General features: G+C 42.7%; 1 protein-coding gene and 1 pseudogene across 1 annotated transcript; one reads left to right on the top strand and one right to left on the bottom strand.

Moving 5' to 3' along the window:
• Nucleotides 1–76: 76 nt before the first annotated feature.
• On the bottom strand, nucleotides 77–21,033 carry LOC137231103 (olfactory receptor 9I1-like). Its single transcript, XM_067751658.1, is given in 4 exon segments — nucleotides 77–468; nucleotides 471–823; nucleotides 825–1,025; nucleotides 20,975–21,033. Coding segments are annotated over 4 exon segments (1,005 nt in total).
• On the top strand, nucleotides 21,032–21,970 carry LOC137231102 (olfactory receptor 9I1-like; annotated as a pseudogene).
• The last annotated feature ends 1,531 nt before the right edge of the window (nucleotides 21,971–23,501 follow it).

The raw sequence follows: 23,501 nt of genomic DNA, 5'->3' as shown, positions 1-23,501 counted from the left end.
TATACTGCTGGTGCCTATTAGGATATATTAATATGGGAAAAAAATGGACCAAGATGAGAGGTCCTTACACCCAGATCTACACACTCTGTGACACTTGGAATCTACCAGTGACCTTTCTGAAGGCCGCTTTCACATTCTTATTTCTCAGGCTGTATATCACAGGGCTCAGCATGGGGATGACCACACTGTAGAAGACAGACACTACCTTGTCTTCCTCGAGGGATTTGCCTGAACCGCTCTGCAGATACATGAAGATGAGGGTCCCAAAGAAAACGGCCACAGCAATGAGGTGGGAGGAGCATGTGGAGAAAGCCTTAACCCTGCCACCTGAAGAGTTCACCCTCAAAACGGTCTTGATGCTAAGCAGATAGGAAATCAGGATGACCAAGGCATTGGCCAAAATCACAAAGTTGCCAGAGAAGACAACGACAGTCTGAGTGTTTGTTGTGTCACTGCAGGCAAGCTTCAGAAGAAGAAGTTGATCTGATTGTTATCACAGAAGGAGAGGGTGAAAGCACACATGGTACGCAGGATGGACCTCGCTACCCCATAGACATAGGCTCCCAGCACTAGACTCCGGCAGATCCTGGGATGCATGACCACAGTGTAGAGCAGTGGGTTGCCAATAGCCACATAGCGATCATAGGCCATCACAGCCAGCAGGAAACACTCTGTGCCTGCACAAATGGGGAAGAAAAAGAACTGGGAAGCACACTGGCCATAGGAGATGACTGTCTTGCCTGTGGCGAGTGTGGCCAGGATCTGAGGGCTGATGGCCGAGGTGTAGCAGAAGTCTAGCAGGGAGAGGTGACTCAGAAGGAAGTTGGGTGTGGAGTTGGACATCCTCTTGGATCAGAATCATCATCCCTATATTCCCCAGAAGGGTGACTAGATAGAGACTCAGAAATACCAGGAAGAGGGGAATCTCCAGCTTAAGGGAGCCAGTAAAGCCCATAAGGATGAACTCAGTTACTATGGTGAAATTATTCTTGGCCACGGATTCCACATAGACTGTAGATCTGAGGCTGAGAATGAAATGAAAAAAAAAAATCCCAGAATTGAAAGACTCATGTTTTCTCTCTGGTAGAAGTTAGGTTTATATTTCTGGGCAAATGTACAGAGATTGTTTTTGAGAAATCTTACACCTGGCTGATTCTTCTCCGGCATCCTGCATGTTTTGGAAGCTGAGCCATGAGCTGGTGTTTCTAATTCAAATTAACTCTGGTTTATATTTGGAAATTCCTGTGAAGATAAGAGACACATAGACTCCGAGATTTGGAAATAATCTAGGCAGCATCTGCTCTAATCCCCACTGGATCTTGGAGTCTCCGCTGCTGCACACCCTCCACGTGTTTGTACGGTTGCCTTGTGAGCTTCTATCTGTGGACAGTTCTACCTGTTAATTCTCTTTTTGTATCTGGATTCTTTCTCTTTATATTCTATGCATTGACTTTAGTTTCGCCTCTTCCAGACACAGCTGTTCTAATTCCTTTTTCTCAGGAAAGCATTTCAGAAGTTGGAAGATGACAAATCTGCTCTTTATGTGAACTATTCCCTCATATTAACCATTGATACATATTTTTCTTATTATCTAGTTCAGCGTGTGGTCAAAAATTGCTTAGTCAGTTGGTATTAAAAGATGTTTAAGGGTACCAACTAGCAACTAGTAGATAAATAAGTTCTGGAGATCTAGGACACAGCATAGTGATTATAGTTGAAATATTGTGTTGTAAACTTCAAAGTTGCTAAGAGACTAGATTGTTCTCACCACAAAGAAGACATGATAGTTATGGGACATGATAGAGGTGTTAGCTTATGCTATGGTGGCAATCATATTGCAATATATGTGTATCAAACCAACACATTGTACAACTTAAACTTACACACAAACTTTACCACTTTAATCTTTCCTCTAGCTCTCATCAGTGGTCACTAGTGGGAGGGAGACACTGACATATCATGTAAAACATAGCCTCCTTGAGCTGTTCCCTCCACCCCACTCCAGCAGCCTGGCCTGGGGATGAGTTATGTTCTTTGGAAGGTCCTTTTGGTATGGTCAAGATCCATGGCTACCATCTCTAGGACAAACACTAACTAGCTGAATAAACTTCAGAAGTTCACTTTCCCTCCTTGGGCTTTACTTTCTGTCCTGAAAAATGGTAGGGCTAGATTATATGATCATTAAAGTTCTTTTGCTCTCGCAGTCCACGATTTGTACGTCTAGGTGTATGGGCTAAGTGAGGCTCTTGAAAGAATTTTCCTAACATCTGTACTATGTAATGTGTATACTCTAGCTACTAATTACTGAGTATGTTAAATATGCAGGCACTATTTCAAGTGGTTGATAGATACTTAAACATATCATGGAATCTTGAATCCAAAGATTCAAGGAAATCTTGACTATTTCCCAGTTCCTTGAATCAGGAACTGGGGCATATTAACCATATTCCCCAGTTCCCGATAAACCATCATTATTGAACAGGGCCAGGTCTTTCTTCATACTATTTTCCCTCCTATCCCTCCATCCTCAATCCTTCCCCAACCCCTCATAGGGATCTACTTTAGTATATGTGAAATATATATCATCCCCTGTTTATTCCTTTTATATTTATTTAGAAATATGTGTATCTTTATTTTTTTAATATTTATTTTACTTAGTTATTTGGTTGTGCCGGGTCTTAGTTGTGGCAGGTGGGTTCCTTGGTTGCGGCTCGCTGGCTCCTTAGTTGTGGCATGCGAACTCTTTAGTTGTGGCATGCATGTGAGATCTAGTTCCCTGAGCAGGGATTGAACCTGGGCCCCCTGCATTGGGAGCTCAGAGTCTTCACCACTGCTCCATCAGGGAAGTCCCAGAAATATGTGTATCTTTAAAAAAATGTAGTGATTTTAGTGTGTTTTAAATTTTATATGCATGATCTTTTTTGTGTCTTTTCCCACATGCAGCACATCTTTGTGATTTATCCATGTTATGTGGGTAAATCTAGTTTGTTATCTCTGATTTTATCACGGTTTTCTTGTGTGCTTACAGCCCACTTACTCACCCTTTCCACTAAAAACCTTGGAGCCTTGCGTATATTATCTTGTTTAATCCTGGAAATAGTCCTTCAAGGGCTGTTATCTTATTTTTCACTAATGAGGAATTTGAACTTCTGGGAGATTAATTTGTCTAAGGTCGCCCCGTTTCATAAGTGGAAGATGCGTGTTCCGAACAATATTGGTTTGATGGCGCATTCTCTGCTCTTTTGCTTGTTTTGCCGCCTTCCTACATTGAACTACATATTTATGATTTATGGAATCAAAGACATCTACCTGCAGTTCTTTAGATAATCAGATCCTTCCTACTTTCAAGTCATGAGTAAACTTGGTTAATTTCAATATCTTTCTCAACCTCTAATTCTGAAATTGTCATAGTCCATTTTCGATCCATCTCATGGTGAGATCCCAGGGTTCCCTCTGATTTAGGGACAAGATTGTTCGATGCACATGACCAGAGATTAGGTGGCAGATCATCTGGGTACAAATGCAGTCACACAGGGTTTGTGCCACAGGCAATACCCAGCTCATACATTAGCCCTGATCCTTCCCGCAGCCCTTTAAGTTGGGTATAGCCATGACTATTTGATGGAAGAGTAAAAGGAGGCTCAGAGATGTTAAGGAGGTTGCCCAACTTGCCACACACCTAGGAAGAAAGAAAATCAACATTTCAATCTGGGACTTTCTTTCTTTCTTTTTTTTTTTTTTCCTCCTGCGGTACGCGGGCCTCTCACTGTTGTGGCCTCTCCCGTTGCGGAGCACAGGCTCCGGACACGCAGGCTCAGCGGCCATGGCTCACGGGCCCAGCCGCTCCGCGGCACGTGGGATCTTCCCGGACCAGGGCACGAACCTGTGTCCCCTGCATCGGCAGGCGGACTCTCAACCACTGCGCCACCAGGGAAGCCCCAGTCTGGGACTTTCTAACTCCAAATGTGGTGCTCTTTCTGCCCCATTGTGCTCTCTTCATAGGGGAGCAGAATTACCTTTTCTTCAGACCCAAGTCTCAACTTTTAAATGGTAGCACCTCTAAGAGTATTAGGCAAATACTCAACTTCTAGGGGAGAAAAGGGTTAAGTTCGGTTTTGGAGTTTCTTGGTGGTCCACGTCTTTTCTTCTCTTTCCTTGTTTTTGGGTTAAGACAGACTTAGTTGGCCCATATCCCTCCTTTGGTACGTTCTTGGGAAAATTGCTTACCCAATTAGAATCTCAACTTTCTCAATAATAAAATGGGAACATAATTGGGGCTTCCCTGGTGGCGCAGTGGTTGAGAGTCCACCTGCTGATGCAGGGGACGTGGGTTCGTGCCCCGGTCAGGGAAGATCCCACATGCTGCGGAGCGGCTGGGGCCGTGAGCCATGGCCGCTGGGCCTGCGTGTCCAGAGCCTGTGCTCCGCAACGGGAGAGGCCACAATGGTGAAAGGCCCGCGTACCGCAAAAAAAAAAAAAAAAAAGGAACATAATAATAATTTTTGAAAACTTAGAATGGGTTTTTACCTAATGTGATAGAGTTTGCTTATTTTCCAGAAAAGCAATTTCCAGAATATTTCCCAGAAGGAAACTTTTCAAGACCAGGCTGTTGACACCCAGTTTTGAAGATGTTATTTAAGGGGCTTGGGGGTACCAGCAGCTTAGATTGGGTCCAGAGTAGAGGACAGCTATAGATTCCCTGAACCCAACAGCTCATAAGTGGGAAAACAAAGGTTTGTGGCCAGTTGACATTTTAAAAAGTCTTAGGGACACTTATGAGTTGACCTTATTACTTGTAATACTCTTTGATTATAATATGTAATATAGAAGAATATGCAGTCTCTGTAGGGGATAGGGAAAGAGAGACAGTCTTAGCCTGGAGCAACACTTCAGATAAGAGCTGTGCTTACTTTAACTTGGAATCTTCTCCCAAACTCTTCCTTCTCTTTCTTCCAAGGGTTGAGTCCCTTGGGGACAATGAAGGAGATTAACAAAGTTAACCCTCCTCACCTTATGGGATTGGTATCTCAAAACATTTATTGTCAACATTTAGCGAGTTCTTGCCCTGAGTCGGGTAGTGTGCTAAGCACTGTAAAGGCTTTCTTTCATTTAAAGCTGACAATAACATTATGAGAGAGGAATATTTTTCTTTATTTTATGGTTGAGGAAACTGAAACTTAGAAATATTAAGTATTTGGCTTGAGGTTTCAGGCTAGAAAGAAAAGATGTTTAGATGTCAACCCTGGCCTCCCTGATCCCAGTGTTGGGGTGCTGAACCACCGTGCTGTGTGTCCTTCCTAATACTGGTAGCCGTTCATTGAGCATCTACTATGTGTCAGCCAGGATGTTAAATATCCTACACACATTATCTCGTATAATCCTCACAATGACCCTGTGATAGAGGTATTATTTTGTCCTGGAAGGCACTAAGACTCTGAATAGTCCAGTAACTTGTTCAAGGTCACATGACTAGTCACTGAAAAGCCCAGATTCTAACTGAGGTCGCAAAGCCAAAGCTCCAGTACGTATGATTAATCCCACCTACGGCATAATTATAGGAAGTAGAGTAATTTACAGTGAATTCTCTGGTCTAAGCTATGCAGTACAGTACCCCACCCCTGCCTCATAAAACCATTCATATTTTCTAAAATTTACCTAGTGACACGCACATAAGCCTGAATAGACTGCAGCTGTAGTTTTCCAAAAAAAAAAAGACCCAGACTGACTTGTGTATTTCATATAAGAGCTGAAATCTCAGACTGGACATGGTCCCAACAGGGGAGAAGTTTTGATGACAATGGTCAGAATCTCTGTCCAGTTGCCTCTTCCCCAGTTTGTGTGGACCTTACTTCAGAGCTGGTACCCTATCAATGTTGTCAAGGTAACAATTACATCCTACTTACCTGGTGGAATAATCTAATTGGGTTCATCTTAGGTTTGGACTCAAACTAATTGAAGGTCATTTAAGCATTTTGTAGAAAGCAGCTCAGATTACTCAAGTCGATGTATGTAGCTGACAGATCTTAGGTTTCTTCTTGTTAAGCGAACCAGCGGGGTTTTAAAACTACTTCTGGGGATGGTTTTGTGGGAGGGACACAGTAAGCACAAAGGTTGTCCCTGAATCACGAATCAGCAACCTGGGACAGCCCCCAGGGCTCCCTGGAAAAGGCAGCCTTGTCAGCGAGAACAGACTACGGAAGGGGCCCATTATCTGTCTCCGCGCATCAGAGAGGATAAAAACAAATCTTGTGGGATTTCATGGCGACTCCTGAGTCTTGTTAGCTCCAAAGCTCATTTGCAGTTTCTATAAGGAATGAATTTGGTTCCTCTTTGCCACTGGCCCTCAATGTCCTGCTGTCCCAGTTAGGGGTGGTGTCAGGACTGGAACTCAGCTCTGAGGATTCCTGGCGAACTTTTCTACACTGCGTCCATCCTTAAACCTGAGGTCAACTCTCAGCTCAGGGGCTGAAACCTAGCTGCACTGTCTGCTCAGAATTTCATTAGGAGGGCTGTTTACTGATTCAGGAGGGAATGAGGCTAGGGCGGTCTAAACATGCTTCATTTGAATCTCTATCATGAGTCTACCACTTTCCTTAAAGATGCATTTCCAGAGTTTCTATGGGCAGCCTTCTCTGGTTATTCCAGCTCTCATCTCTTCCCTGGTTCTCTGAAACCCACACTCCCTTTGTTAGACCCACACAATTGGGCACTTAATTCTGCTTGTCTTACATTGTTTATGACTGTTCCTTGGTGGTTAGTCTCATCTCTCCAGCTAGATGACAGGTTTCTGGAGACCCCATCTTACTTCTTTCTAATAACTTGTGTCCTGCCCCAGTAGAATCACTCCTCTGCCCTGTAGGCTTTCATCCACTCATTAACGTAGGATCAGAGCTCTTCCAGCGGGAGAGTTTTGGAGACGCCATGTGCCCCATCACTCCAAAGTAACATGGCTGGAATAAAATCCTTTGATAATTAGCAAGCATTCAGCCCAGCCAGGGTGACTTTTGCAATTGCAGATGCCAGATGATGCAAGAAAATATTACGAAGAAGGGAAGCAGCCACAGAGCAGGACCTCTGGCAGCACAGTGAATTCTATTTTCCAGTGCACTTCCGATAATATTTATGATCTTTTCCTGTAATTAAATACTTATTGAAATAACTGTGCGGTAAGAGTGTGTGCACTGTATTGGGAATGTTTTCTGGAGTGGTATAGAGGGTAGAGTGACAGTTGGGACAAAGTAGAGAAAAAAGAGGGAAATAAACCAGTCATGATAATATTCCATTAAACATCCCCTGGGGAATTTGTGAAATGAGTGATTGTAGAGTAATTATTACTCTTTTCCCTTTGTGACATATTGGGAGGATCTGGAGAGCTTTGATGTATTACACAATTATTATTGTTGTTGTTGTTGTTAATATTAAGCCTAGAACTTTTGTTTGGAATTTTGGGAAGAGATGTGTCTTAAGTTGGGTTCCTTAAAGACCTGAGACAAAGATTTTGGAGCCAGTGTTTCACTGAGGGAGTGATTATAGAAGAAACCTGTAAGGGAGTGAAAGAAACAGAAAATAGCTGAGCAAAGAGGTAGTTTCAGTTGGAGTGTAGCTTTGGCCTGACCCTTAGGGGACCTCTGGAGAATGAATTCTACTGTGGGCTCAGTTCTGCCTCTAGGCAAGGGATTTGGCCTTTTGCAGGCCGTATCAATTATCTACTGACTGAGGGCTGCTCCCAAGAGGTGGGGATGGGACCCCCCTAGGCATTTCTGGGGCAAGTGGATCTCCTGGCTGAGGGCAATACCCCATGGAAGGCAGTAGTTATCAGTCATTAGCAGCCAACACTCATAGCAAAACAGTATGGTACCGGCATAAAAATAGTCACAGAGGCCAGTGGAAGAGAATAGAGGATAAGGATTTTGTAGATCCCACATATAAGTGATATCATACAGTATGTGTCTTTCTCTGACTTATTTAACTTAGCATAATGCCCTTAAGGTCCATCCAAGTTGTTGCAAATGGCAGAATTTTCTTCCTTCCTTCTCATGGCTGAATAATATTCCATTATATACATATCACATGTTCTTGCCTCCTTATAATCCATATTCTTCACAGAATCTGGAGAACTTGTTTAAACATGACATCAGGTTCTATAACTTCCCTTTTAAAAACCCTTCATTGGCTTCCCATTGCACTTAGGAAAAAAGTTTTATTTCTTATTCTAGCTTATGAGACCGTGTGTGATCTGCCCCATACATACCTCCATTCTTCATCTCCTATTGCCTTGCTTTTTCCTTGTTTTTTTAGTGGGGAAAAGTCAGCCTTGCCTGGACAGATCAGGATAAGGAAAGATAGAGAATGCTGAGGATGGATGGACCTGGAGGGGCAAAAAGATAGTAACAGCACAGGGATCAGAATTGTCTGGGATTAGTCTGTCTTCAAACCTTTTATTCTTTTTCCTGACATGTCCAAAGAGCATAGGAGTGGGATGGGTGGGTGTTTTCTGCATACTCGAATTAACCTTAAATAAAATTATAAAGGTTATCCAAGGATATTCTTTGGTATCTGAGCAGCCCACAAAACTTTTCATTTTTGATGTCCAGTGGTGTGAGTGCCATGTACAAGAAGGAGCATGTGGGATCTAGCTGCTCCAGAAGTGGAAGTCTTGGGAAAAACCCCCACAGGGGATGACCCTGGGTGCCCAGGGATTTTCTTCCAGCTCACTTCCCGCCTGGAGGGCTTACTCAAATTGCACTTGATGGGAGAGGTGGGCTTTGGCAGGGGTCAAAGTTTAATGGCTACCGCTTGCATGGTATCATCTTGCAAGGCCAGAGGGTCTGTCCGCTTGGCAGCCAGGACACCTCCAGCCTCCCCCAGCCTTAGCTGACAATAGGAGCCCTTCTGCTGCCTTTCTAACTGTTCCTTGAGAGCCCAGCTTATTCCTGCCTCAGGGCCTTTGCACTTGTGGTTCCTGCTGTCTGGAATGTTTTTCACATAAGAAGATGCTCTTGTGTCTCTTTTTCATGCAGATCTCAGTGTAAACGCCACATCAGAGAGGCCTTTTCTGACTTCCAGGAGTCCTCGTTCTCTGTCACCACACCAGACATGTACTATCACATCACCCTACTCTATTTCTTTATAACACTATTTTCTCTGTCTCTACCTATTAGAATGTAAACTCCAGGAGGGCAGATATTTCATCTGTTTGGTTCATTATCATATCTTTAGTGCCCAGTTCCCGGCATATAATAGGAACACAATAAATATTTCTTAAAGAAATGAAAGGAGCTATCCTTCATGTTTCTATAGTTCACTCAGAAAAGTCAAACACCTCATTAGAAAAACAAGGCAAAGAATATGAATGCTAAATTTACAAAAAAGAAATAAAGTGGCTAAATAACACAGGAAAAATGTTTAACATCAGAAGCATGTATGAAGACCCTTAAAAATGAGAATGCCCTTCCCCCCACAGTTCTGCTTCTAAAAATTTATCCCAAGGAAATAATCATTACTATCTATAGAAATGTATGATCATGCTACTGTTATTTCATAATAAAAAATGGAAAATATCAAATGGACCCAAATTATTTAGGTGTAATAGGATATTTTGGATGTGAGGAGCTGGGGTTCAAATGTAAGCATCTCCCAGTGCACACACTTGCTCTTCGTTCTTGGATGTTGTGTGGGTGGAGTTGACAAGGACCACTGATCTACACAGGATGCTGAGGAATTTCCCCTGAGATAAGGCATTCAAACTTAGATCTCCACAGAGGCTCAGGGATATAAAATATCTCAGTTGGCCTGGGTTGGGGTGAACCTGTGAGGAACCCACCGTAAGGGAGTGAAGGCCACGTCTTCCCGGCAGGCAGGGCCACATCATTTGTGGTGGGTGTTACTGTCAGATGGACAAAGTAGCAGATGAAGAGCTCGTTTCCATCCACTGTGCTGGTGGATGGTGGCAGAGGCGGGGAGTGATTTGAGAGCTTAGCACTTTGGGGCAGAAGCCCGTGTACTCTGGGGCTGCCTCATTAACCCTGGAGCAGGCTAGAAGGGCAAAATGGGGACTCAACGCTAGGGCAACTCTGTGGAATGGGCAGGGTTCTAGGAAACATTGAGATGAGGTGGAGTACGAATGTAAATGTGACCTCATGTGACCACCGAGGTGGAGAATGCTCAGGATAAAATGCTAAGTGGACAACAGTGTTTGCAATATGCATTTTCTCCATCACATGTGAGGATAAGGAATCCCATATATCTTTTTTTAAAAGTATGCACAGAAAATTTTATTTATATTGAAAGTCCAGACTAATGAATTCACAATTATTAGAGTTCAGCAAGTGTTCAAGGTAAAAGGACCTACATAAATAACTATCTCGACAAATATCATATGATATCACTTATACATGGAATCTAAAAAAGTGACACAAATGAATTTATTTACAAAACAGAAATGGACTCACAGACATAGAAAACAAGCTTATGGTTACCAAAGGGGAAAGGAGGGGGGAGGGATAAATTGGGAATTCAGGATTAACAGATACACACTACTCTGTATAAAATAGATAAACAACAAGGACCTACTGTATAGCACAGGTAACTATATACAATATCTTGTAAAAACCTATAATGAAGAAGAATCTGAAAAAAAAGGTACATATATGTATAACTACATTATTTTGTTGTATACCTGAATCATTGTAAATCAACTATACTTCAATAAAAAATAATTTAAAAAGTTAAAAAAACAGATAGCCTTTCTCTACATGAGCAGTGATCAATAAAACAATGAAAGGGAAAACTAAAGGTCTAATGAAGGGACTGAATGAATGGAAGGGAGGTCTCATATCTCATAGATTGGTATAGGCTTAGAGTTATAAGGGTGTGTCCTGTGTGTAACAATGAGAAATACCACAAATCCTTATGAATGTTTTCAAAATTGTGTAAATCTCTTTCAATTACCTTTCTATCAAGATTAGAAGGATATTAAATCTCAGAAATATATATATATATATAAAAAATTAAAAAAATATATATTTTCCCTATAGGGTCTTTCCTTTACCAAAGAGTTTTGAGGATTCTTATATTCCAGAAAACTGGGGGATGGCTTTTGCATTCGGGTTATCATGACTACCCTTGTGATTGTTCAAGTGCAGGTGGTATAACAGATGAGGGCAATCTCACCAACTCTGTGACGAGTTTGGGAGTTAGTTTTTCTTTTCTTGTGGTCACCTAGACTTTTAGGGTGTATAGTGTTTGATGGCCCCAACACCACGAGCTGTCCCGCAAGAGGTCTCACCATTTTCCAGGGCTTTCCAGTGGACTATAGTTTCCTCCCACTTGAGTAACTTACAATAGCTACATTTCTCTTGTTAACTCACCCCAGTGGAACAGTATAAAAATAGTGTATGAACTTCAATCCTGATTTTTAAAAAATGTACATAAATGTCTATAGGAAGGATATTAATAGTACCAGACCCTGTTCTGTGTGTTTCATACGTATCTTCTTTAACCTCCATGTCCATCTCAGGAGGTGGGTTTAGAGAAGTGATATAACGTACTTAAATTCCGAAGGTAGAGAAGGAGGTTCGAACCCACACAGTCTACTGCCAGAGTCTATGTGCCAGATAACCACGGTCTAGTGCGTTTCCCTCCAGCTGTTAACAGCACTTATTGGAGTGGTGTGATTATAGTGGTTTAAATGTCTTCATTTATGGTTTTTGGACACTGTCCAAATTTTCTACCCTAAATAGCGGTATTTATAACCACCTAACTGACATCAAGAAGTACAGGATAGTGGTTAAGAGCAAGGTGTCTGGAGATGTCATGCCCGGCTTCCCTGGTTCCAAACTCAGCTTTTCCCCTTACTACCTGTGTGACCATGGGTGGTTATTTCACCTCTCTGAGCCTCAGTTTCCTCACTGGTAGAATAGAATAGTATCTACCTTATAGGATTGTTGTGAGGGGTCAATGGGTTAAACTTGGATAAAAGTAATATGGTATGCTAGGTACTCCCTAAGTACTTTATATGCAGATTATTAATATTAGTTGAGTAAATGAGTAAGCAGGCTGCTGAGACTTCACATAATCACTAATTTCACTTGTGCCCCATAAATGCTATTGTTCAGGAGGGATCTCCTTGGGTGGTTGACAACTTTTCAGAGAGAAGAACATAGAAATATCTACTCCCATCCCCCAAATGAGATTACATTATGGTTGGAGCTGCCAGACAGGACAAAGTTTGAGTGGGAAGAAACTGAGAAAGCTAACTTTGCAGGGGCCCTTTTCTGAAGGTTTCTCTCTTCTGGGACTCAGAGGAGACTAATTAGAAGCTTAGGGCCTGATTAGAGCACCCCAATCAGTGGCTAATCCCCCTGCCCCGGTTTTCTAATTGCCTTCACGGAGCACCCAGAATAGGACAGAGACCCAGGCACCTATGAATGGGTGCTTCTGTGGAGGTTGGAGCTTATGAGCTGCAGGTGCTGAAGATGTTTATTCCTCTTATGCCCAAAAGCACCATTTGGACGTCACATGTACTCCCATCCAGCCTAGTCATCCAGGGAGGGACCTCTTGGCTCTGCTGAAGGTAAGTGTGGCCAAGTTAGATCAGACAGAAAATGAACCACAGTCCAGATTCAAAAAGTACTTGACAAGCTGAATGTTGGTTTCCTCTCATCTAAAAAGGGTTTATCTCTTCTTTTTCTTTAGAGAGTAGGGTCAAAGCTAGTGTGGTTTGTGAGGGAGCGCAATGTACTGGGAGTTATTAGTTTTGCTTCCTCTTGCAGTGATGCAAGACACTTAGCATCTTTGGGTCTCAGTTTCCTCATTTATACCATGGGACTGATAATGCATCTCATATCTGCTTCAGGTGATTGTTTTTAGGATCAGAAGAGACAAGGTAGGTGAGACTATATGGAACACTATGGGGGCTATTTCAAGTAAGGGCTTACACTGAGAAAAGGGAAAGAGCAAGAAGCAACTCTTGTTGAATCTCTAAGAAATCTGTAAAATTCTGGCAGGTATTTGGAATGTGATGGTATTGACATGACAGAGAGAGCTGGAAACTACAGGTAGGCTCTAAAACAGAATGAGCTCCTTTGTGGGAGAATAATTTCCCCATCATTGGAATTGTTCCAGCTCCATAAAGATTGGTCAGAAAGGGTCACCATTAGCTCAAAGGCCAGCCATCAGAGATGCCCTAGACAGGATTTCTGCTGTGGGTGGGAGGTAAATCTCAGATTCCTGCAGTTGAGAGATCGTGAAACTACTTTCTATGAGTGCTCACTAAGCCCCACGAAAGCATAGAGAACTGAGGTCTTTCTTTTAGGACTGGTCAGCTGGGCACTGACTTTGGGAGAAGCTCTAAGGATGTTAGGAGGTGTAAAAACCCCATCCAGGGCTTCCCTGGTGGCGCAGTGGTTGAGAGTCCGCCTGCCGATGCAGGGGACACGGGTTCGTGCCCCGGTCCGGGAAGGTCCCACATGCTGCGGAGCGGCTGGGCCCGTGAGCCATGGCCGCTGAGCCTGCGCGTCTGGAGCCTGTGCTCCGCAACGGGAGGCCGCGACAGTGAGAGGCCCGCGTACCGCAAGAAAAAAACAAAAAAACAAAACAAAAACCCCATCCAGAGCTAAAGAGACCTCACGCTGCTGCTCACTCTTTGTAAGGCTGGTTCTGTCCAGGTATCCCCATCACCAGAACTCCTCTCCCCTCCCAATCCCTTTAAGGGGGCGGGCACAGTTCACCTGTTGTCACCACTCTCTGAGAGGCAGAGGGCTTGAGTACTTCTGGGCAACAGAAAAGCTGTGCTAAGACTCCGAAAAGGTGAAGCAGCTTAAGCAGTAGAAAGAGTGTCTTGTCAGGCTGCAGGAGATCTGTCACTCCCAACATTTTGCATTGCTGTTTGCTTCTGGCCAAGACCCTCCTCATCTTGGGGCCTCTTTTCCTCGTCTCTACTTCATCTGCCCGAAGGCAAAAGGGCAGAACCGTGACCTTTAGAAACACCTTTAAGTTGCAGGATTCTACCGCACACTCTGTCCAGTGAGCAGATGAGGCAGAGTGAGCAGGCATTGGTGAAGGAGAAGGGTAAGAGATTTGAGGTCAGTGTTTGGACAGAATTTATATGCCATTCTGGAAGTTTCTTGTAGGATCACAAAGTGAGGATGATCTCGAGATTTCGACTTTTCAGATCTCCCCACGCCTCCACCTCCCGTCTTCAGGCGGGGCATCTGTATCACTATAACCCCCAAGCTGAGGGATTGGGCGGTGCGGTGGAAAGGGCTCTGGATCTCAGTTGTGGCTGCTTTTCTTCCTAGCTATGTGACCTTCGGACAAATCTGTTGACCTCTCTGAGTCCCCACTTTCCTCACCTTAAAATGGGTTATGTGAGAGTCAGATGGGATAATAGGAGTACAATGTTTTAAAGTGAGGGATCATGAAAGTCCTGTGTAATTCGGGGGAGGGGAGTTCACACCTTCCATTGTATGCAACAGAACCAATGTTTGTTGAGAACACAGGCCTTCTCATTTCGTCCTCGCAGCGCTCCTGTGACTTGGGTAGTATTCATGTCCATCTTAGAGGTGAAACAGCTGAAGTCCAGATAATTTACATGGCTGGCTGGAACTTGACCTCACTGTGATAGAACTCCAAAATATTCTGGTTCCATGACACCACGCTGGTTCTGCCTTTCTGCTATTTTCAATGGGGCTTGCTGGAGAATACTTTCCTATGTATTTCTAAGTTTAAATTCAGCTAGTAAATGACCTATTAAAGTTTTCCGCCAAATAAGTTTCTGGGAAAAAGGGGAGCTCTCGAATAGTCTATTTTTATCTCTAGATTGAGCTACTTTTTACCTGAACACAGAATGTTGGTGGAAGAAACTACTTTTTTTTTTTTTTCCACCACTTAAGCGTCCTTAGGACCCAAGTCCACCCTGACACTTGGAGTGGCAAAGCATCTTGTACCTGTTCCTTTATTCCTTTTACCTCTTCAAGTTACCACAAGCAGATGATGCCAGCTCTGTTCTAGTGGCACAGGGAGGATCATTGTCATCTAATGTCTGTTTAGCTCTATGTATACATCACTGCATCCCCGGTGAACAGTGTACTGCTGGGCACAGAATATAAAGGCAGATCCTTTAGAAATCTTTGTTGCATATTTCCAGCTGAGAACAAAGGCTACACAATTTCAGGCACATCATACAAACTTTTATATCTTACTATTTTAAAATATCTTTAACCCTGACTTGGAGGATCTAAGTGGATTAGTTTTGCTGAGCTATATAAATACTTTTCAGATCCATGGCTCTGTATTTTCCACAGTACGTGCTATTATAAAGCTGGTGTCTGGGCCCTTATAACCATCCCTTCCAAGTGCAAACTTATTACTTTGAGAATCATCTTCCCATAGATTTTCTCGATTAATCCATACTTAGCCTCTTGGCCCCTAGTCCAGTGTTTTCTCTGCTCTGAGATACAGGTGGGGCATCTGCTGGACTTCTTCTCTTCTGAAACCCTCCTTAGTTTTCTGAAATTTAGTGGTGGTTTTGGGGAGGTTAATAAAATCCCAAAGAGCAAACAGTCTCATGATCTTTCTCCTTCAGCTTTGGAATGTGTGAATTAGATGTCTAGGTGTGTTTACTATTGACTGATATAAAAATGAAGCTGTGGGTCTTGAGCAGACATGACTAATGTGGGGGAAAGATAACCTAGAGTTAGTGGTTCACCAGGAAGTGTCTGGAAGTGAAATATTTCTGTGCCCAATCAACAATTAGATAACAGGTCTTCCCTGGTGGCACAGTGGTTAAGAATCCGCCTGCCAATGCAGGGGACATGGGCTCCATCCCTGGTCCTGGAAGATCCCACATGCCATGGAGCAACTAAGCCCATGCACCACAACTACTGAGCCCGCGTGCCACAACTACTGAAGCCCGCATGCCCTAGAGCCTGTGCTTCACAACAAGAGAAGCCACCGCAGTGAGAAGCCCGTGCACCGCAACAAAGAGGAGCCCCTGCTCGCCGCAACTAGAGAAAGCCCGCGCGCAGCAACAAAGACCCAACGCAGCCAAAAATAAAAATAAATAAATTTATTTTAAAAAACATAACAATTGGATAACAGAACACTGAGAATGCGAAATGCTGACATTGATCAGTACTGTGGCATTAATGATGCCATTAAGGATTCCCTTTCTTCCTGTGCATCCTTAAAACCCAGCAATTTCAACTATTTTGTGGGCTTCAAAAACAGGCAACTGCTGCTTCAGTGTTCCATTCCTATTTCCCCAGCAACTTAGCTTATCTAAATTGCCTGGGACTGAATATTTTTCTCCGAGGCTACACCGATCCATGGTTCTTCTCCCTGCCTAGAGATTTTGTGTAGCCACTGTTGGTTTTCTTTAATCATAATTATTAGGAAGCTGATTGGCTGCTCTATCTAGAATTATCAATTCTTTTGGACCAGTTCAGGAGTTTAGACAAGGTATCACAAGGCAAGTTGGAACTCTTCTTGGAGAGAACGAATTTTCCAGCTCCCCTGAAGAGCAGCAAACACTTGGCAGCCTTGATTTTCTTTAACATTTTCCTTTGCCTATTGAAAAATGGAGGTACCTCCTGCTAAAAAGGATCACATTAGTGTGCGTTATGGGTTAGGAGACCCTGCACGCTTCTCACTGTGCCTCAAAATGCAGTCCCACGTCCCTAACTTAGAATTTGGGTTTATGAAGATTTCAGGAACTGGCTACAGTAGCAAAGACCTTGAGATCCCCCCGAGCTTTCCACTTTCTCCCTTGAGCATCTGCCTTCCTTCACCATCCACAGATGGGTCTGATTTAGGCTGACCCACTGTTCGTGCGCTGTCTTTCCTGAACCCATTTGGCAAAGTCCTCTGGCAGCACCGTGATTGGTCTGATGAGGATACGGCTGGTCATTCAGATGATCCTGGCTTTGGGCAAACAGGTGATTTTATTTTGTCCTGATTTATTCATCGATATCTCTTTCCAAAAGAGACTTAAAGTGGCTTATAAAAATGCATGACATGCAGCAAGATAAAATAAGTAAAAACTGAGGAGTGAGACTTGGACAAAGGGAAAGTACAGGTGGGAAATGATGAGGAACCAGGAACAAGGTTGTTTCACGTGACTTTTGTCTTGACACTCAAACCTGTGCTGGAGGTGATGGTTCCTTGGTGGCTGCACACTCTTTTTTTTTTTTTTTTTTTACATCTTTATTGGAGGATAACTGCTTTACAATGGTGTGTTAGTTTCTGCTTTATAACAAAGTGAATCAATTATACCTATACATATGTTCCCATATCTCTTCCCGCTTGCGTCTCCCTCCCTCCCACCCTCCCTATCCCACCCCTCCAGGTGGTCACAAAGCACGGAGCTGATCTCCCTGTGCTATGCGGCTGCTTCCCACTAGCTATCTACCTTACGTTTGGTAGTGTATATATGTCCATGCCTCTCTCTCGCTTTGTCCCAGCTTACCCTTCCCCCTCCCCATATCCTCAAGTCCATTCTCTAGTAGGTCTGTGTCTTTATTCCTGTCTTACCCCTAGGTTCTTCATGACATTTTTTTCCCCTTAAATTCCATATATATGTGTTAGCATACGGTATTTGTCTTTCTCTTTCTGACTTACTTCACTCTGTAGGACAGACTCTAGGTCTATCCACTTCATGTACACTCTTGATTAGAGTTTGATTCTGATGGTAGCCCTGTGCACCTCTTCTACCCTCCCATCCCTGCAGGTGAGACAAGACCAATAAAGGTGACGCTGCAAAAAGGAGAACATGTGCAGGGTTTTCAGAACTGGGGTCATTTTCCAAAATCTATATTTAACTTATGTTTACTCTCCTCTTTGCCAAAACACAGAGAGTAATGTGTCTGAAGCCTTGAAAAATTTCTGGTACTCACTAGAAATTAACTCATTATTACCATACTCGTGAGCAGTGCGATAGCTGTTGGGAGCATGGCCTTGGAGTCCAACAGACCTTGGTTCAAATCCCAGCCTGGTGGTTTACCTAGCACCAAATTACAAATTAAGTAATTTGATTAACCAAATTACTTAACCTCTGCAAGCCTCTATTTTCCAGTCTATAAATAAGGATAATAACAATATCTGGCATTGGGGGATTGTGAAAAGTCAATGAGGCCGTTTATGTAAAACACCTAGAACAGTATCTCACCCAAAGGGAGTGCTGTTTTAGTGCCATTCTTCATTATTGTTATTAATACATGCCCTTTCCCTCTCTCACGGGACTTTTAAGAAGAGAAGAGAACCACCAAGTTGTAGAGCAAGATGCAGTGTTTGAGGTTAGCGAGTGCAGCCTTCTCACGTGAGGACACGGACCCGGAGATGGGAAGATAGTTGCTTGAGTTTACATAGTACATCAGTGGCAGACAGCAGATGTAACTTCAGGCCTCCAGGTGCTGCTTCCAGCCTTCCTACCATATACTCTCCCTGGCTCATCATAATCAGCGGCCCCTCCCCCACCAAGACACTCTGCTCCGAAGGAGACTAGTCCCACTCTCTCAGAGGAGATCTAAAAGTGTCTCTTAGGGGAGTGGTAGGTTGAGGTGGGTCTCCCGACTTGTGCGTCTCTAGCTGGGGTTGCCTGGAACTCGACTAGTGTCTCACTTCCTGGGTCAGAGTCATGAGCCATATGTCGGTTCATGGAAGCACAATGCATTTAGAGCCGAAGTCCTGGTGTGGTCTTGGGACAGTTGGTTTAACCATTTGAGCCTCATTGAACTCGGTAACAAAAGGAGCATCAATTAAATTTCTGAATGTCAGAACAAACTAGTGGCTGAAAACTCATTTTTGTAACAGTTACGTGTATTGAGTATTTATCCTGTACTAAGCACAGCTTGTATTTCCATGAGTTATCTCTTTACCTCCCATAGCACAGCAGTACTGTTATTGCTGTTGCATGGGTATTTAGTCTAAGATGCTAGAGGTCAAGTACCTTGCCCAAGGTCATACAAACAGAAATGACTGAGTTTGGAACAAGCTCTGTCTGTCTTCAGGGCCCATTTTCTTAGCCACTGTGCTATATTGTTGGGATTCCAGTCTTCCCTTTACATTGAGTGATGGTAGGCTGATTACTGAGCCTCTAATGCCCTAGGGACTTCTCTCTGTATTAGGAGGTTGACGTTTCTGAACAAAGTTGCCTTGAGAGTGTTTCACAAGGACCGGAAGAACTCTGTAGGTTGTGTAATGGAAGTGAGTGATCCATTGCTGGTGTCTTCATTTTCTATTGTTTGTGGATGAATGATGTGTGCAAATAAGCATGAATAGTTACCCGATCCCTATCATATCTGATGAAATATCACCTTTTCAATGAACCTTCCCTGAAGATCCTATTTAATACCCCCTCCATACTTTGGATCTCCCAAAGCTCTGTGTGTGTGTGTGTGTGTGTGTGTGTGTGTGTGTTTCATAGCACTTATCTTCTATCATGGTAAAAAATATACTTCTTTTTTTTTTTTTAAAAAAAACATATTTTGTATATGCCTTGCTCTTCTGCTAGAATGACCACACTGCAAGGGAAAGGTCATTGTTTGTGTTTTGTTCCAAGCAACCAGAAGAGTGCCTAATGCATTGTAAGTTCTCAGCAGATTCTTATTGAATAATTAAATGAACATACTCTCTGTCTCTTTTTCTCCCCCTTTGGTCAAGATGATTTGTGTGAATTCCAAGAACACCGCGAGTTATTGTTTTGGTTGAAAGTCAGTATTATACTGAGCCCTAAGGTAAAAAAAAAACCTCTTAAATATTTACATTATCAGGAACTCAGTGGGGGAGGGGTAACACCAGATGTTGATGTTTATTTCATCATTAGATCAGGTTTTGCCAAACATTGGTGAAAATTTCATTTTCTTATTTACCTAAAATCCTATGAAATCTTTCTCAAATTCAGTTTTTGTTTCAAGGATGGAAGGAGGACAAAAAGAATCACCTTTGAAGTCCACATTCGGTATTTCCATTACCCCAACTGATCAACATCCAAAGGTACTGAGGCAAGATTGTCTAAATGTCTGGCAAGAGCTTCATCTCTATTAGAATTCTAAACTCGATGTGATGGCTTTGTCTCTTAAGGAGCTTTGTCGGCTAATTCTGGAACGGCTTGATTCATGACTCTTACTGACTGATAATGATCTGGCATTTTAAAATAATGGGACTGTTCCTTTGGAATAAGTGAACCTGGAAACTAGGCCATGTTGCTTGGCAGAAAGAGAGAGGAAGAAGACACTTGGCAGGCAACAGGCTGTAGAAGTTCCAACAGTGCTTGCTCTTCACAGCTCTGTCTTGTATCCAAGCCCATTGGGTTCACGTGCACATCAAAACAACCACAAAGAAAGAGTTGATATTGGGACTCCAGGGGGCTGTGGACTTGGAGATAAGAAGATTCCAGAGTACACATGAACCTAGAAGCATGTTACATTATTGCAGAATTTAGAAAAAAATAATTCTAAGTGTGTGAATTGGACCAAGTGTTAGGTACAGTATATAAGTGATGTCCTTCACAGTAATATTGTGACATTGGCATTGACATTCTCATTAAGCCAACAAGGAGACTGAGGTTCAGAAAGTTGAATTAACTTGCCCAAGGTCTCAAGGGATGGGAACCTTGGTCTGATATCAAAGCCCATGTCCTTAGTTCTATACCATTAGGTTTTCTCCAACAAAGTGGTATTTTCTGGCTTTTCAGGGAGACTGATGAAGGTTTCCAATTTGCCACCTGTAAGAAGCTAGAAAATGTCTAAGGATCTGAGTTCTAGCTCTGGCTTTGCCTCTTTACTATGAAATCATGCACTAGTCACTTTACCTCTTTGACCCTCATATTCTTCTCTCAAAAGTGGGATTAACAATATGTGCTTCCAAGGATCTCTGAAAGATCAAATGCAATAAAGTTTGTAAAAAATGTAAAATGAGTTACAAATCTCAAAGATTATTATCATTACTGAAAATGATCAAATCAAGCCATGCTCACCTTATTTTATCTTCAATGGGATTTAATTTTTTTATTTCAGTGGGCAATTTAGGATTCATGGCAGAAAATGGCACTGTGGTGACAGAATTCATTTGATGGGGCTCCAGCTGTGGGCAGAGCTGCAGACGGGTCTCTTCTTTGTGTTTCTGGTCCTTTATCTCATCACCATAGGAGGTAACCTGGGGATGATAGTGCTGATTCAGAGTGACCGTGGCCTCCAGACGTCCATGTACTTCTTCCTCAGCCATCTTTGCTTCCTGGACATTTGCTACTCTTCTGTTATTGTCCCTCAGTTGCTGGAGACCTTGGGTACTGATAAGATGGTCATCACCTTTGAGCGCTGTACCACCCAGTTCTTCTTTTTCACACTCTGTGCTAGTACTGAATGTTTCCTTTCGGCCGTGATGACCTATGACCTCTGTGTGGCCGTGTGTAACCCTCTCCTCTATGCCACTGCCATGCCACCTCAGACCCGCCTGCGGCTGGTGGCTAGGGCATATGACGGTGCCATGGGTCAATTCTGTGATCCCCACTGGGTGTACCTTCTCCATCTCCTTCTGTAAGTCCAACCATATGGATTTCTTCTTTTGTGACCTCCCACCTCTGCTGAAGCTTGCCTGTAGTGAGACCAGACCACGAGAACGGGTGATCTACCTCTTAGCTTTCTTGGTCATTACAACCAGCGTTTCAGTGATTTTTATATCCTACCTGTTCATCATTCGGGCTATTCTGATTTGTTCAGCTGGTGGCAAAGCCAAGCCTTTCTCTACCTGTGCTTCTCACATAACTGCAGTGGCTCTTTTCTTTGGGACACTGATATTCATATACGTGAAAGGTAACATGGGAAAATCCCTTGGGGAAGACAAGATTGCATCAGTATTTTACACTGTGGTCATCCCTATGCTGAACCCAATGATTTACAGCCTGAGGAACAAGGAAGTGAAGGAGGCTCTGAAGAGACTTCTCAACAGGAGGAGGGTTTCCCAAGTAGAGTAAGACTTGAGCTCCATCAATTCAGAAGTTCCTGCAAATCATCCTTTGGGCTTTTGGCTTGTCCTCTTAACCCAGGAACCAGATCTCATAATTACAAAAACATACTGAGGCAAAAAAATGTAGATTTAGTTTCCAGGGATTTCTTTATTAGCTCTATGACTTTGAGCCAGATATTCCCTTCCTCAGTTATCACATCAGGAAAAATTGCCTTGCTATGATTAAAGCCAGGATCAAGAGAGATGGAATGGCAAAGGGTTTTATAAATAATAACATGCTATAAAATGTAACATTCATTTTTCTGACCTGTCCTGGATATTGTTTAGTGTTTTCTCAGCTACATATTTTTTCCCACTAAGCTAATATTTGTATCTTGAATAATTACAAAACAATAGCTTATTGCTTACATAGTAAGGACAGTCACCTTCTTTGGTTGTGGGTAGTGGGGTAGAAATCAGCCTTGACCAAAGAAAACTTTCCTCAACATTCAATCGTATATAATTTAGGTATTTGTCATGGAAAATACAAGTAGCTAAAGAGAGGAAGAAAAAATAGAGGAAAAGGAGATATGAACTAGGAAATGTTCAAGTAGAAAAAGTTAGTTTATTTCCCGAGATAACGTAGAGGACCAAGACACTGTAGAATGAAAGAAAGGTATAATGATTTGCATTAATTATTGAAAAGAGTTTGATCTTGACGTAGGGCTGAAGTGAGCCCGATATATAACTTTTGAAATATATCTTGATCACCAAAGGTCAGAATCTCTGTTTTATTTCTGAAGCATTGTTCATGGACCACCTGCCTCAGTTAACTCAAGTTACTTTCTATTCTTCAGTAATGAAAACCACTATCTACTTCCATCTCCTGTAGGACATTTACTTTACCCGAAGACAGATGACTATGAATCTGACCTCCACCTTTTACTGACCTTCACATCTGCTAGAAATATTACTTGGGAAAAAACTCCATGGAGATTCCACAATCTTATTCATCAATTCAGCAAATATTTACTGATGATCAACTATGTATCAGAAATAACACTAGGCTCAGGAATATAGTAATAAGTAAGATAGACACGGTTCCTCCTTTATGGAGATTAGAACCTGGGGCATAGACAGATATTGACCCATTACATAGCTAATTGATTTCTTTGTACGATTTTGGTAAGTGGAAAAAAGAACCACACAGGGTATTGTTATCCTGTATGGTAGGGTTCTGACCTAGTTTGGTGTGGTCAGGAAAGCCTTCCTTAAGGAACTAACATTTAAACTGAGGCTTAAAGAGTAAATATGTCATAATCATGGGATGGGGACACCATTCCAGATAGAAAGAGTTGCAAATGCAAGGGTCTGTGAAACAGGATGCCTTGAGGAACTGAGAAGCCAGAGTGGCTGCAGCATAAGGAGTGAGAGGATTAGTGTGAAAGGCAGCTGGTGAATTCAAGAGAAACCAGGTCACAGAGAACCTTGCAGGCTCATTTAGGGACTTGTGGGCTTCACTCCAAGAGCAAGGGATGAAATGATTCTATCTGAATTTT

The sequence above is a fragment of the Pseudorca crassidens genome, chromosome 9 (genome assembly GCF_039906515.1).
Source record: "Pseudorca crassidens isolate mPseCra1 chromosome 9, mPseCra1.hap1, whole genome shotgun sequence".
In the NCBI taxonomy this organism is placed as follows: domain Eukaryota; kingdom Metazoa; phylum Chordata; class Mammalia; order Artiodactyla; family Delphinidae; genus Pseudorca; species Pseudorca crassidens.
Note: the sequence above shows the minus strand (reverse complement) of the source record. Positions and strands in the feature narration are given on the sequence as shown.